The 13,107-nt window shown below is 45.3% G+C and overlaps 1 protein-coding gene across 2 annotated transcripts in view; it reads left to right on the top strand.

The window, feature by feature from the left end:
- The window catches only part of GLRA1 (glycine receptor alpha 1), an 83,581-nt gene that overhangs the window by 35,149 nt on the left and 35,325 nt on the right, over positions 1–13,107 (top strand). For both annotated transcript variants that reach the window (XM_060092069.1, XM_060092068.1), the window contains exon 3: positions 3,743–3,810. In XM_060092069.1, the coding sequence (XP_059948052.1) occupies positions 3,743–3,810 (68 nt within the window). The remainder of the gene's footprint in view (positions 1–3,742; positions 3,811–13,107) is intronic.

The raw sequence follows: 13,107 nt of genomic DNA, 5'->3' as shown, positions 1-13,107 counted from the left end.
CTATCTCTAACCCCTACAATCCCCTCGACGATGTGGGCTTTGAGCAACAAGTGCAGCTTCTTGGAACCTCACCCCAGGAGACAGGGAGCAAGATTTCTCTACTCTCCCTGTGGTGAGGGCAGAGACACTGGTTGCAGGGGATCCCCTGCCCCTGAGCCCCATGGCCTCTTTCACGCTTCCACCCAGGCACACATGAGATTCCCAAAAGCCCCCCGCAAACTACAGAGCTCCTGAAAAGGCCAGGCCAAGTAGGCCCCGTGACCCCGACACAACAGGAAGATGCCTGCCTGCTTTGAAAACTCCACAGCGTGATTAATCACACAGCAGGTTCCTTCAAGCACAGGAAGTTGTGCCTGCTCCCGACTCTCTAGATAGAGGGAGGAGATATGGGGACATATGTATATGTATAACTGATTCACTTTGTTATACAGCAGAAACTAACACACCATTGTAAAGCAATTATACTCCAATAAAGATGTTAAAAAAAAAAGAAAAATCAAAGCTAATGCATAAAAGGCACGATGAGCAAAATATCAAAATGTTCAATAAAGATGAGATCCAACCCTAAAAAAAAAAAAAAAAAAAAAAAAGATAGGGGGTCCGGGGAGAGCAGCCTCCGTCTGCAGAACATAGTGGCAATGCAACTCATAATACTGAAGTAAAGAGCTCGAAAACTGGATTCTAACCCTCCTGCTACTTACCTGATATCTATGACCCAGAGTAAATCACCTGACACATCTGGGCCTCTGTCTCTGCATCTGTACAATGGTCCAGTAGGATCAGGCCCTGTCAACTTCGGTATTCTCTATCTTCGCAAAGACTCTGCATATCACAATGGCGCCCAAGATCAGGGGCACAGCCCAATGCAAACATATACACAAAAGCAAAGTTAAACTTTAATATTTAATGAAATATATATATTATGCTGCTGCCAAAGGCAGCCAGATTGTAATTTTCTTGAGGATAATTTAATTTCAGATTTATTTCAATGAACCACACCTCCCCATGGGATCATTTTTGGCTGGCATCCTCTCGCACACATAAATCAGGATCTAATTTATATGGGAGTCACAGCACCAGACGCTTGCAGGGCCTGGGTGGGAACTCTGTGCACGTCATTTCAAGGCACAGGGCCTGGGTGGGAACTCTGTGCACGTCATTTCAAGGCACAGGCAGTAACTCTTTGGGGCATCTTAATGGTATGAAGCCAAATGAAAAGAAAAACCTGGATCTGAGTCTAAATGAGGGGAAGGAAGCCCTAGTGGGCCTTTGTTTGGGTGAAAGTGACCAAGGAGGCAGATTCCCGTTCAGCATAAGGACAAAGTTTTTAGCAAGCAGAGCCATCCAACTATGGAAAGGGCTGCTCGAGACGAAATGAGTTCCCCACTGCTGGGGGTGATCAAGCGCTAAGCCTTGCATGGATAGCAGTGGTTCCTAAACCTGGCTCTGCATGAGGATCACCCAGGTCACTCATTAAACAATAAACTCTGGGCTAATCCTCACAGGTTTGGGTTCACTGGGTCTGGGGCTGGGCCCAGGAATCTGTAGTTTAACAAGTTTCCCAGATGATGCTATGGCAGACAATCCCATCTGCACCTCAGTTTGGGAAGCAATAGATTAGGTGACTTTTAAGAGACCTTCCAACGCACTGAGTGACCACCTAGAGGGGTGCGATAGGGAGGGTGGGAGGGAGGGTGACGCAAGAGGGAAGAGATATGGGGATATATGTATATGTATAACTGATTCAGTTCGTTATAAAGCAGAAACTAACACACCATTGTAAAGCAAATATACTCCAATAAAGATGTTAAAAAAAAAAAAAAGAAAAAGAGAGAGACCTTCCAGCCCTGAAATTCTATACAGTAACATCATAATTCAAATGGGTAGCTTCCATAAGGGAATTGCAACCCCATGGAGCTGAGAATGACTGCCCAGAACAAGATCTACTCTACCAAATTGATGGGGAAATTGCAACCCAGAAAAGGGAAGGGGCGTGTCTCAGGGCAAAGAGTCAGGGAGAGCTTGGGGCTATGTCTAAAACCCAGGAATCCTGGCAATCCCTTGGAAGGAAAACCTGGATTCTCACAGCAGGATTGAGTCTCTTTCTATACACCAGGATTTCTGAAAAGAAGGAAGTCTTGGCTGAGTTTGGGTGAAATGCTTGGGCTACTTTTTCAAGAGGGAGAGAGAGAAGTGGGTATCAGAAAACTTGGGTTTGAGTCCTGGCTCCACCACTTGCTGGGTAAATAAGCCCAGGTGAGTTACTAAAATTTTCTGTGCTCCACTTACGAAGCTGGGACAGTAACTTTGCCCTGCCAACCTCAGGACCTCATGGGGATCAACAAGAAAGTGGACCTGAAAAAATTCACAAATGGCATGTCACAATCTTCAAGTGAAGGATTATGACCTATTATCCAAGTCCTACCCACCTTCAAGGTCAGCTCAAGGTCATCACCTTCATGAGGTCTTCCCTAATGCCTCACTCTTTAGAACCTCTCTCATACCTGGACTCCTACTGCTTCTATGATCCTTACCCACGGTCTCACATTCCTCCCTGGTTATTTTATGCCGGCTGTCTTATCAGCACATGTGGAAGCCCAGTGCTTAAAATCCTGGATTCTGCCACTCTGTGACCTTGAGTATGCCCCTTCCTTTCTCTGAACCTCTTTCAAAAAGTATAGCCATTAAGACCACTAGCTTTGGAATTAGATCAATCTGCGCTCAAGCTTGACCATTTACTAGCTGTGTAGCCGTGGGCAAATAACCTCTCTGTGCCTCTGTTTCCTCATCTGTAAAATGGAGGGAATAACCATGTCTTCTCATGGAGTTGTTGAGAGGATAGAATGAGATAATGTTAGTAATACTCTCAGCACAACAGCAAAACCTGCTCAGTAAATGGTAGCTGCTGTAATTAATAGTATAAAATGAAGAGACTGGGCTTCCCTGGTGGCGCAGTGGTTGAGAGTCCGCCTGCCAATGCAGGGGACATGGGTTTGTGCCCCGGTCCGGGAGGATCCCATATGCCGCGGAGCAGCTGGGCCCGTGAGCCATGGCCGCTGAGCCTGTGCATCCGGAGCCTGTGCTCCGCAACAGAAGAGGCCACAACAGTGAGAGGCCCGCGTACCACCAAAAAAAAAAAAAAAGAAGAGACTGGGCTTCAGTTGGACAGAGGTCCCTCTAGCAATGCGATTCCAAAGAGCAAATATTCCTCCACTTCCTTCCTGCCCTTGCAGTAGCTTGCCTGGAAAGTATTTAACAAAGACTTACGGACTTCCTTTGAGGTTCCCTCTGGATACCTCAGCTGTTAATTCCCATCAATGCCCTTTCAGACAATCATTCTTGGTTCATAAGTTCAAGGCAAGGAACTTGCTGTTCCTTGTGATTCCCATGATGGCCTCCAAATGTTGTAGCTGTAACCTTGCAGCCACAAATTAGAAGGCAGCCGATGGGGTTTGGGGAAGGGATTTCAACCATATGGCAGGATGATGAATTATCCTTTTAATGAAAGTACATCCCGGCTCAGCCTCTGGTGTTCTATACCTGGTGCTCACTTGGGGACCAGGGAATCTGGCATAGCAATGTGGCTGGGAGTCCCCGCTGCTCGGGGGTGGGGTACAGGGCAAGCAAGGGTCTCCTCCACCAAGGGGGATCCATCCCTGAAGTCAAAATCCCACAAACTGATCCTATCCTGGGGATTTCTTCTTGGCCTTGGAACTAAGCAGGAATCTCTCTTGATTGGCAGGTCCCCCGGTGAACGTGAGCTGCAACATTTTCATCAACAGCTTCGGTTCCATTGCTGAGACAACTATGGTGAGTGAGTCAAAACACAAGCTGCTATTTCCTGCTCGGGATATCTCTCTCCCTGAAATATCTACCCTCTGCACTGGTCTTCCCCAAGGAGGTGGAAAGTCTGGTGTTTTTTCAGGTCTTCAGTGGTATACTATGGGATTTGGACATTTTTACTGTCCTAGTCAATGTTTTGGGTGAAGACATAACATCTGAAAATGGCCAAAGAGCTAGCAGGGCGAGCACACGCTAAACACTCAGGATTACAAAAGCAAAATTCTATCAACAGGTGAAAGTTTTAGATTAAAGCAAATGTAAAGACCTGCTTTTAAGTTTAAAATTCAACTGCAGAATAGCAGAAGACTGGTTACAGAAGCTAAAATGGGTATATTGATTCTTCTCTCTACTTTTGTATGTATTTTAAATTCCCATAGTAAAAAGTTTAAAGTAAATCAGTTACTCTAGAAAAAAAGACTAGAAGGAAAAATAGCAAAATGTTAACAGCAATTATCCCTGGATCGTAGATTTATGCGTGATTTCATATCCTTCAGTATTTCTATATTTTTCTAATCTCTACAAAGAGTAAATCTTACATTAGTAATTATAAATAAATGTAATGCTACTTTCAATTTTTTTTCCTCAATCCTTGAAAACAAAAAATCAATTATACTTGTTTTGAAGGCAGCAATCTAGCTTGTGAGAAAATAATTAAGGCAGTTTCAATCATCTCTTTATGAGCAGAGGCAGAAGCAGCCAGTCAATCACCAAGCCCTGTAGATGTTACTGCCTTGAAATCCTCTAAACCATCCATTCCCCTATGTCTGCCTGACCCTAGTCCAGCTCAGGCTTCCATGGTGCCTGGCCCACATTACTGCAAAGCGTCCCAAGACTTGCATCTTGCCCACCTCCAATCCATTCTTCCTCACACCGTGGTCTTTCTAAGATAAAAACCTAACTACGCCAGTCCCCTGCATTAACGCCTCCCTGTGGACCCCCCTCCCCTTCAGCATTAAGCTTAGAAGGCCCCTCTGATTCTGCTCGGCTGAATCTCTTCCCTCTTGCTTCCCATTCTGGATAAATGGAATTGTCCGGTGTTCTCCACACGGGCCGTGCTCACCCTCTGGTTTTCAGCCTTCTCTTGATGCTGCTGAGGCCTCTGCCCAGAGCACCCACTCCAGCCTCCTTTCCATTGCCAACCTCCAGGCTCCCTTAACTCTCTGCTTAGAATGACCTCCACAAGGGGACATATAGTTTTCAAGGGCAGGAGCCCTCTGTGTCCCCCTTTGCCTGGCAAAGCAATAAAGCTATTCTTTAAAAAAAAAAAGAGAGAGAATGACCTCCACAGGAAGCCTTCACACTCTAACACGTGTGTACACGTGTGTGAGTTCATGTGTACGCTTGACCTAAGCCTGCGATGGGTCCCTTCTACCCATTCTTGTGACACGTACTACAATTCACATAACAGCACTGACCACCTTCATTTACACTCTCACAGTCTGCTCATGTGTCCCTCCTCTCACTATAATGTCAGTTCTCTGGGGGCCAGAATCTTGTCTCATTTCCTGTGGTAACCTCGGCAGCTGGCACAGTGATCTAATAACAGGTCTCAGTCATCTTCTAAAATAAATAAGCCAAATCAGATATATTGTCTGTTGATTCAAACCATTATTTGGTCCTAAACATTTATGGAGATTAGATCTAACCTTCTAGTCCCAGACTGGCAAAAATCACTGAGCTCCGTATGTTATGGGGCAAATGGTCCAAAATCTATGCTCCTGCAGAGAGGTCTGTCTTAATATGGTCAAGAGACCCTGCCCACATCCAAAGGAAAAGCAATCAATTCCCTAAAACTCATAGGCCTTTTATCTCCATATGGAGATGGTCCCACCTGTCGACTAAGAACCAGCATGGCTGCTTTTCACTGGGCCTCCAGGTTCGAAAGCCAAGTCTTTCCACTCTGTGAATGGATATCTTATTAGAGCTTCTAATGAACTTCTCTGCTTTTCTTCTTCTCCCTCCCAAATCAGAAGTGCATTCACATCTGCATTATTTATAGTCCCTGTGCGGTGACTGTTGACACTTCCTCTCTTCTTCTGAAATGGTAAAGAGTTATCAAACCAAGTCAGGGGCCACCTGGTTATGTTAAGAACTTGGTTATCTGAGGACAGGTGTACATATCTGCACTCCAACACCACCCCCACCTTTTTCCCTGTAATTGTCACACAGAGATCTATTTCCTTGTTACAGATTACTAAAGGCGTAGGGGTTTGCCCTTATTTTGTGTGGTGGTTAAAAGCCGAGACTCTGAAGTGACGTAGACCTGGGTTCACTCACTATATGTAAGAAGCTGATTTGGTTCGTATCTTTAAGCCTCAGCTTCGTTGTATGTAAAATCCCAGGGGTGATTAACATCATACTACTTCACCAAGTTGTTTTTTTTTTTACCTCCTCAAGTTATTATGGATGGAAATTATGTGCATGGAAGTGTTTATCACAGTAAATGCTTTGTTAGGTGCTCTAAATGTTTTCGATGATGATGATGATGGTGGCAATGATGGAGACTCTGGGCACTGAAGCCCCAAAGCCAACACTGATTAGCTGTGTGATCCTTAGCAATTCCTAGACTTCTGTGAGCCTTACCCTTCTCTGGTATCTCTTGTCTACCTTTCCAGACTTCATTCCTGCTGCATACTGCTTTCTACAGAGACAGTATAGCAATTAGGACACAGTCTTCCATGCCCAGACAAAATCTGAGGCTCAGCTCTGTGGCTTTGGACAAGGTACCCTAAGTTAGCCTCCTCATCTGCAGAGCAGGGGACCAATAGCATCCACCTTGTGACCTGTTGTGAGGATTAGGAGATAAGGCACAGAAGTGCTAAGTGCAGGGTCTGACACATAGTACATACACAATGAATGTCAGTTATTATTATTAAATGCCACTAGTAATTTTCAACACATTTTCACACTCATTCTCTCACTTGATTCCTTCACCAAATACTTACTGTAATGACCACTCTACAAAATAGACATGGCAGACACAATGTTCCCCAATTTACAGCAGAGGAAACCGAGATTTGGTGACATCACATCCCAGAACTAGTTATTGACTGGGCAGGGATTAAGATCCAATCCTTGTAACTGCCAGAACATTGAAGAGCACAGACGGGGGAAATTGAGGGACCCCAGGCCCACAAAGCACACTTAAGCAACAACCTAAGCATTATCAAAAGTGGAAATCCAACCTCAAATCATGGTAGGCTCAGCATGCCTCAGGAGAAAATAATAAGTAATGAAAATGGAGATAACCAACAAGGGGGGGGTGCAGAGAGATGGCCCCCTGGAGTGGAGATCAATAATGTTTAGACAGAACATGAAGGATTGGCGATGAGGTGCTTCTTTGGGAATGGTCCACAGCTGACACAGTTTTCTCCTTATTAACTAAAGTTAATCCAAAGTAGGAGTTGTCATTTTCCTGCTTCCATATTCCATAATATGTGATTTTTTTCTACTGGGTTCTTAATTATCTATATGTGTTTAATTTACATCGCAGACAATTTAGGGAAAAAAACCTAAAATCTCAGAGCTAGAAAAAAACTTAAGAAACCTAAGTCAGCCTTTACCCTACTAAGAGGGAATCTGGTGGCTAGAGAGGTGACGTCGCCTGAGCAAGGTCACACAGCATGGAACAGGTGTGACAGAAACCCAGGTCCAGTGCTCTTTGCAGTGGCCAAAGTTCCCCTTCCCCTCAGCTTCTTTCTCCCCTAAATCCCACCAACCAAACCCTCTGGACCACTTTCCCATTCAAGCCTCTTTCCTTTTTATTCAGAATACGCTTGGAGAGCAAGAGTGGACTCGTATTAATATAGTAACAAGGACAACAACCACACAGTAAATGCTACTGTATGCCAGGCATATGTATGCAGAGCACTTCCACATGTTTCATCTCATTTAGACCTCACAACAACACCCATGAGGCAGGACATGTTATCCCCATTTTACAGATAAGTAAACTGAGGCTCAGAAAGGTTAGGTCACTTGCATAAGGACATGCGGCTAATCAGTAGCAGAAGTGGGAATTGAATTCAGATCTATATCACCCCAAACTCCACGTTCTCCTGAGCCAAATATAAACATTTAATTTCCGGATGTTTGGGATTACCCAGCACTTGCTTGTTTCTTTTCATCATAAAGAAGTTAAGAGCTAAAGGGGAACTTCATTGAACAGACATGCCCAGGCCCCCCAGACTTTCATCCCAGGGCTCTGCCTCACCAGCCACGCAAAGAGCTGGTCGTGCACCCTGGGTCCATGGTAATATGGACATAGTCCCAATGTCAGAAACTTTCCAGGCTGTGTCTGTTCTCTAAGAGCAACAGGAATGCAGAGCCACTCTGTAAACAGCTGGAGTCCCCAGGCCTGACTGTCTGCCTCTCAGAGCCTGGCTTTATTCACCAGAGCTGAGAGCAGAGAAAGCAGCCAGCAAAGCAATAGGGGTCTCTATCCGTTCCTGACGAGGGGAGGGCTGAGCCTGGCTGGCCTTCATCTGACCTTTCCAGCGACTCTCTTTGAGTCTATGCAGTGAGATCAAGGTAGAAGCAGGGACAGGGATGGACGAGGGAGAAGAGGGAAGGGAGTCCTGGCCTAGAGCAGCACCTTCAGCACTCTACAAGAGAAAGATCTGGAGCTAGGACCGAGAGGGAACCATCCATCTTGTCTGGACACGTGTGCTTACGAGTGCGCCTAAGTGTGTGCTCTGCAGCTTCTATACATCATGGAGCATGTGTGTGCATGTGTATATTGTGGGACCATGTGTTTGTGCAAATGTACACATTGGCCTGTGTATATGTGTACACTAGTTTGAACAGATTTAGATAGGTAACCTCAGAGAGAGATGTATCTGACCATGTATAGGTATGAACGTAAGTATGTGTACTTCTGTGCTTATAAATGCACATGTGAATATGTGTAGTGAGGATGTGCATGTATCTGCGTATATATGTAGGAGTACGTGAAAGTGCTTAAGAGTGAAAATGCATGAAGGGTATTATTTTCACATAGGTAATTGTGTGTGGATATTTGTGAAGCACATATTTAAGTATGTAGCAGCATTTGAGCCAGCAATATGTCTGTGTGAATGTGCATAAATACAAGAACATGTGAATAAGTGAAAGAATATTTAATGTGTAACGTATGTGTGTATGAGTATGTCGATACATGTGTTCAGGTGTACATGTGAGTGTGCACACGTGGGGACATGCAGACAGCTGGAATTCATGTGGAACTAAATGTCAGCAGATGTGACAGAGAGACAGAGTGTGTGCATGTGTGTGTGAGTGTCTGTGTGTGTGGGTCCTGACATCCTTTGGGCATGAATCTCAGCATTTCCATTATGAGGACATGTGCTCCAGCCTCTCTTGCCAAGGGCCGGGCTAGCCTGGCACAGAGACAGGCACACTGTGGCCAGGACCCCTGGCGATTGGCAATGGCCTATGCAACTACTGTCCACATGTTTGGCCTTACTTGTCGATATTAGGGGGGCAATGGACAGAGCCCTGAACCAGGAAACAAGAGACCAAGGTTTGAGCTCCAGCTCTGCCACAGTTTAATACCACTGAGACTCAGTTCCCCCTTGGCACCTGGCTCTAAGAATGGTGCGTAGGAATACACAAGAAGTGGGTATGAGAGCCCTTTATGAATGCTACAGAAATGTAAAGGATTATTAACTATTGAACCAGTCAGCCAAGGACTCCAACACATAAGCCTAAGGAAATGTCTTTCTAGTTTTTTTTTTCCTTCTGTTCCCTATTTATTCATTTATTGTTTCCACCTCCGTTTTTAAGGTCCTATACTGTACGTGCTGAATAGGCTGTAAGGATATAGATTAGTTTTACTCATATTAGGCTAGGCTTTCCTGCAGCAACAAACAACCCCTGAAATCCCAGTGTCTTAGAACAGCAAAGACTGATGTATCACTCACCTAAAGTCTGCTACAGATCTGGGGGACTCTCCAGGACTACTGTGCTCCACATCGTAGCTGAGCCTTGCACTTCCACATCAACATGCGATTTCACATTTGCTGTGAGAGGAAGAAGGCATTAAAGGGTGGCACACTGGCAAGTAAGTGCTTTCCACCCATAAGTGACATATAGCACTTCTGCTCACATTTCACTATCCAGAGGAAGCCACATAGCCCTACCTGAAGAAAAGTAAAATCCTCCCATGTCCCCAGAAGTAAACAGGAGCCAGGTAGGTCTCTGCTTTCAAGGAGTGTATTGGAGAAGGTGGACAAGGAAACCAAAGAGAATACCGCAATATGATGAGTGAGATTACAGAGGTATGCACAGGATGCCATGAAACACAGAGAATAACAGTGACCAACAGCAATATTAGGCAACGCTTACTGAACATGTATTATGTGCCAGGTGCTGTGGCAATGCTGTTGTGTGGTTTTGAGTAATTTTTCTGAAGTAGAAATCTGATCATGGTTCTTTGCATGTTAAAACCTTCCAGGAGTCTGTCATACAGAGTGAAGTAAGTCAGAAAGAGAAAAACAAATACCATATGCTAACACATATATATGGAATCTAAAAAAAAAAAAAAAAGTTCTGAAGAACCTAGGGGCAGGACAGGAATAAAGACACAGACGTAGAGAATGGACTTAAGGACACGGGGAGGGGGAAGGGTAAGCTGAGACGAAGTGAGAAAGTGGCATGGACATATATACACTACCAAACGTAAAATAGATAGCTAGTGGGAAGCAGCCGCATAGCACAGGGAGATCAGCTCGGTGGTTTGTGATCACCTAGAGGGGTGGGATACGGAGGGTGGGAGGGAGGGAGACTCAAGAGGGAGGAGATATGGGGATATATAGCTGATTCGTATAGCTGATTCACTTGTTATACAGCAGAAACTAGCACACCATTGTAAAGCAATTATACTCCAATAAAGATGTTAAAAATAAATAAAATAAAAACTTCCATGAGAGAATGGCATTGTAGAATGACCCAGAGAGGAGAGGAGTTTTAAAAGCTGGTGTGTGTTCAACAGCAGTAAAAGAGGAGACAAGTCAAGTAAGAAAAGAGAATCTCATCCAATGGGTTTGGCAATGGAGGATGGGGGAGGGGAGCGTGTATGAAATTAGAGAACGCGATTCAGGGGCACGAGGAAAGCACAAGACAAAAGGAAGTGAAGACAGTGGGAAGATAATTCTTTCAAAAAGCTCTGCTATAGGGGCCTCCCTGGTGGCGCAGTGGTTAAGAGTCCGCCTGCCGATGCAGGGGATACGGGTTCGTGCCCCGGTCTGGGAGGATCCCATATGCCGTGGAGCGGCTGGGCCCGTGAGCCATGGCCGCTGGGCCTGCGCATCCGGAGCCTGTGCTCCGCAACGGGAGAGGCCACAACAGTGAGAGGCCCGCATACCGCAAAAAGAAAAAAAAAAAAAAAAAAAAAAAAGCTCTGCTATAAAGAGAAGGTGAGGTGGTGGTGGCGTCATGTGTCATTTATTGAGCACTGTCCTAAAAACCAGGCATCCGCGGTTAGCAAAGTATGGGGATCATTTCATATAACACAACAATCCCATTTTATAGATGAGGAAACTGAAGCTCAGAGAGGCTTAATTCACCCAAGCTTTTCCAGCCAATAAACACCATCACCAGTTATTATCCCCAGGCTGCCTGAATCCTGGTGCCCTGCTCTTGGCCTAGGCCACCTGCTGAGTTTGGGGCAAGAGGAGAGGCTGCAGAGCCAAGGGGATGTCAGGGTCATGGGAGGACATGACTTCATCCTGGTCTCCTGCACTCTGGTTTGGCTAACAAGTAGGATCTGTGCAATTCTATCAGAACTGGTATTGAGAGAAGCCGTTGGCTATCCATCCCTGTGGATATTTGCAAATGAGACCTCAAGATCTATGAAAACAGCTACCATGTGAGGAGGTTAAATGCCCCTTATGTCCAACCATAAAAGTTAACACATTGTTTAGGAAGCAGTCACTTCTGAATGCTAGCCTACTTCTGGGATCGATTGACTAAATCGAATCAACTGATTGAATGAATTGGGATCAGTTGATTGAATGAATTGATTTTGAATCACAGAAGATAAAACTTAAATCCATCTACTTCTTTCCAACTCTGCTGCTGTCAACTCTAGTTCAACTTGGCACCATCTCTATCCTGCTTGACTGAAATAGCCTCCTAACCGGCCTCCCCGCCTCCCTTCCTCCCCTTCTCTACCACTTCCCATAGTGCCTTTTAAACCCTAAATCACATCACAGCATTCCCCTGCTTCAAATACTGCAACAGCTGCTTAATCCTTTTACTACGCTCAGCTCCTTCTGCCCAGAAAAATCTTTGCATGAATGGTTTCCTTCTCATCCTTCAGGTCTCAGCTCAGATATTTCTTCAGAAGGTCCTTCCCTGACTAAAAATGTCCCCCCTTCCAGTCACTGTCGCATCATGTTCTATTATCTTCTGAGTAATACCTAAAAAGTAAAAGTCTGCTTGTTAGTTTGTTGTTTTGTTTGCTTTTTTATTGAGAGTGGGGACCCTGTCTTTCTCAATCATCCCTATATTTCCCATGCCCAGTACTTTGCCTGAACCATAGGAGCTCAATCAATATTTGTAGAGAGAATTAACATTGGAGGTTCTCCAGTTTGAACCCCCATCTGTTGTCAGAACCTCTGCCACAAATGTTGTAGTTTCTGCTTGCACACCTCCAGTGATGGGAACCCCTGCACCTCCCCAGGCAGCCCACTTCATCTTGGGACACCTCTGACATTTCCATTTGCTCATGGCTTTCATTCTGATCCTGGGGCCACAGAGAACCAATCTTTGCACCTGACAGCCCTTCCAATAACTGAGGACAGTCCTCTCGCTCCTTGGCCATGCCTGGCTTCCTTGGCCATTCTCCCCGGTTCTCAGTCCCTTTCCCATCCAGGGTGCTCTCCGAGTACAGCCAGCATGTCAATTTCCACCTTGAGCTGAAAGGCCAAGCTATGAACCCAGACCCTCAGGAGTGCTTAGAGCAGAGCGCACCAGGGCCATGCTCATCCTTACTCTGGGTTACTGGGCTTCAAAGCATTGTTTTTAACAGCAGCCCACCACCACAGTCCATTTTTAAGGTGAATCTTATGCAGCACTTTAACACACTGATTTTTGAAAATGGGCTGTTCTGGAGGAAGTGGAACAGAAGCCAGAAATCTCAATGCCTTGGCCTTTTCCTCAATCGGCCCCCCCAAGGTAACTCTGGGGACCTCCTCAGAACCCTGAAATGATTTCTACACACACCACCTCAAAGACATTTCAGTTTAGGGACTTCCCTGGCAATCC

Source organism: Mesoplodon densirostris, chromosome 3 (genome assembly GCF_025265405.1).
Source record: "Mesoplodon densirostris isolate mMesDen1 chromosome 3, mMesDen1 primary haplotype, whole genome shotgun sequence".
NCBI classification, from domain to species: domain Eukaryota; kingdom Metazoa; phylum Chordata; class Mammalia; order Artiodactyla; family Ziphiidae; genus Mesoplodon; species Mesoplodon densirostris.
Note: the sequence above shows the minus strand (reverse complement) of the source record. Positions and strands in the feature narration are given on the sequence as shown.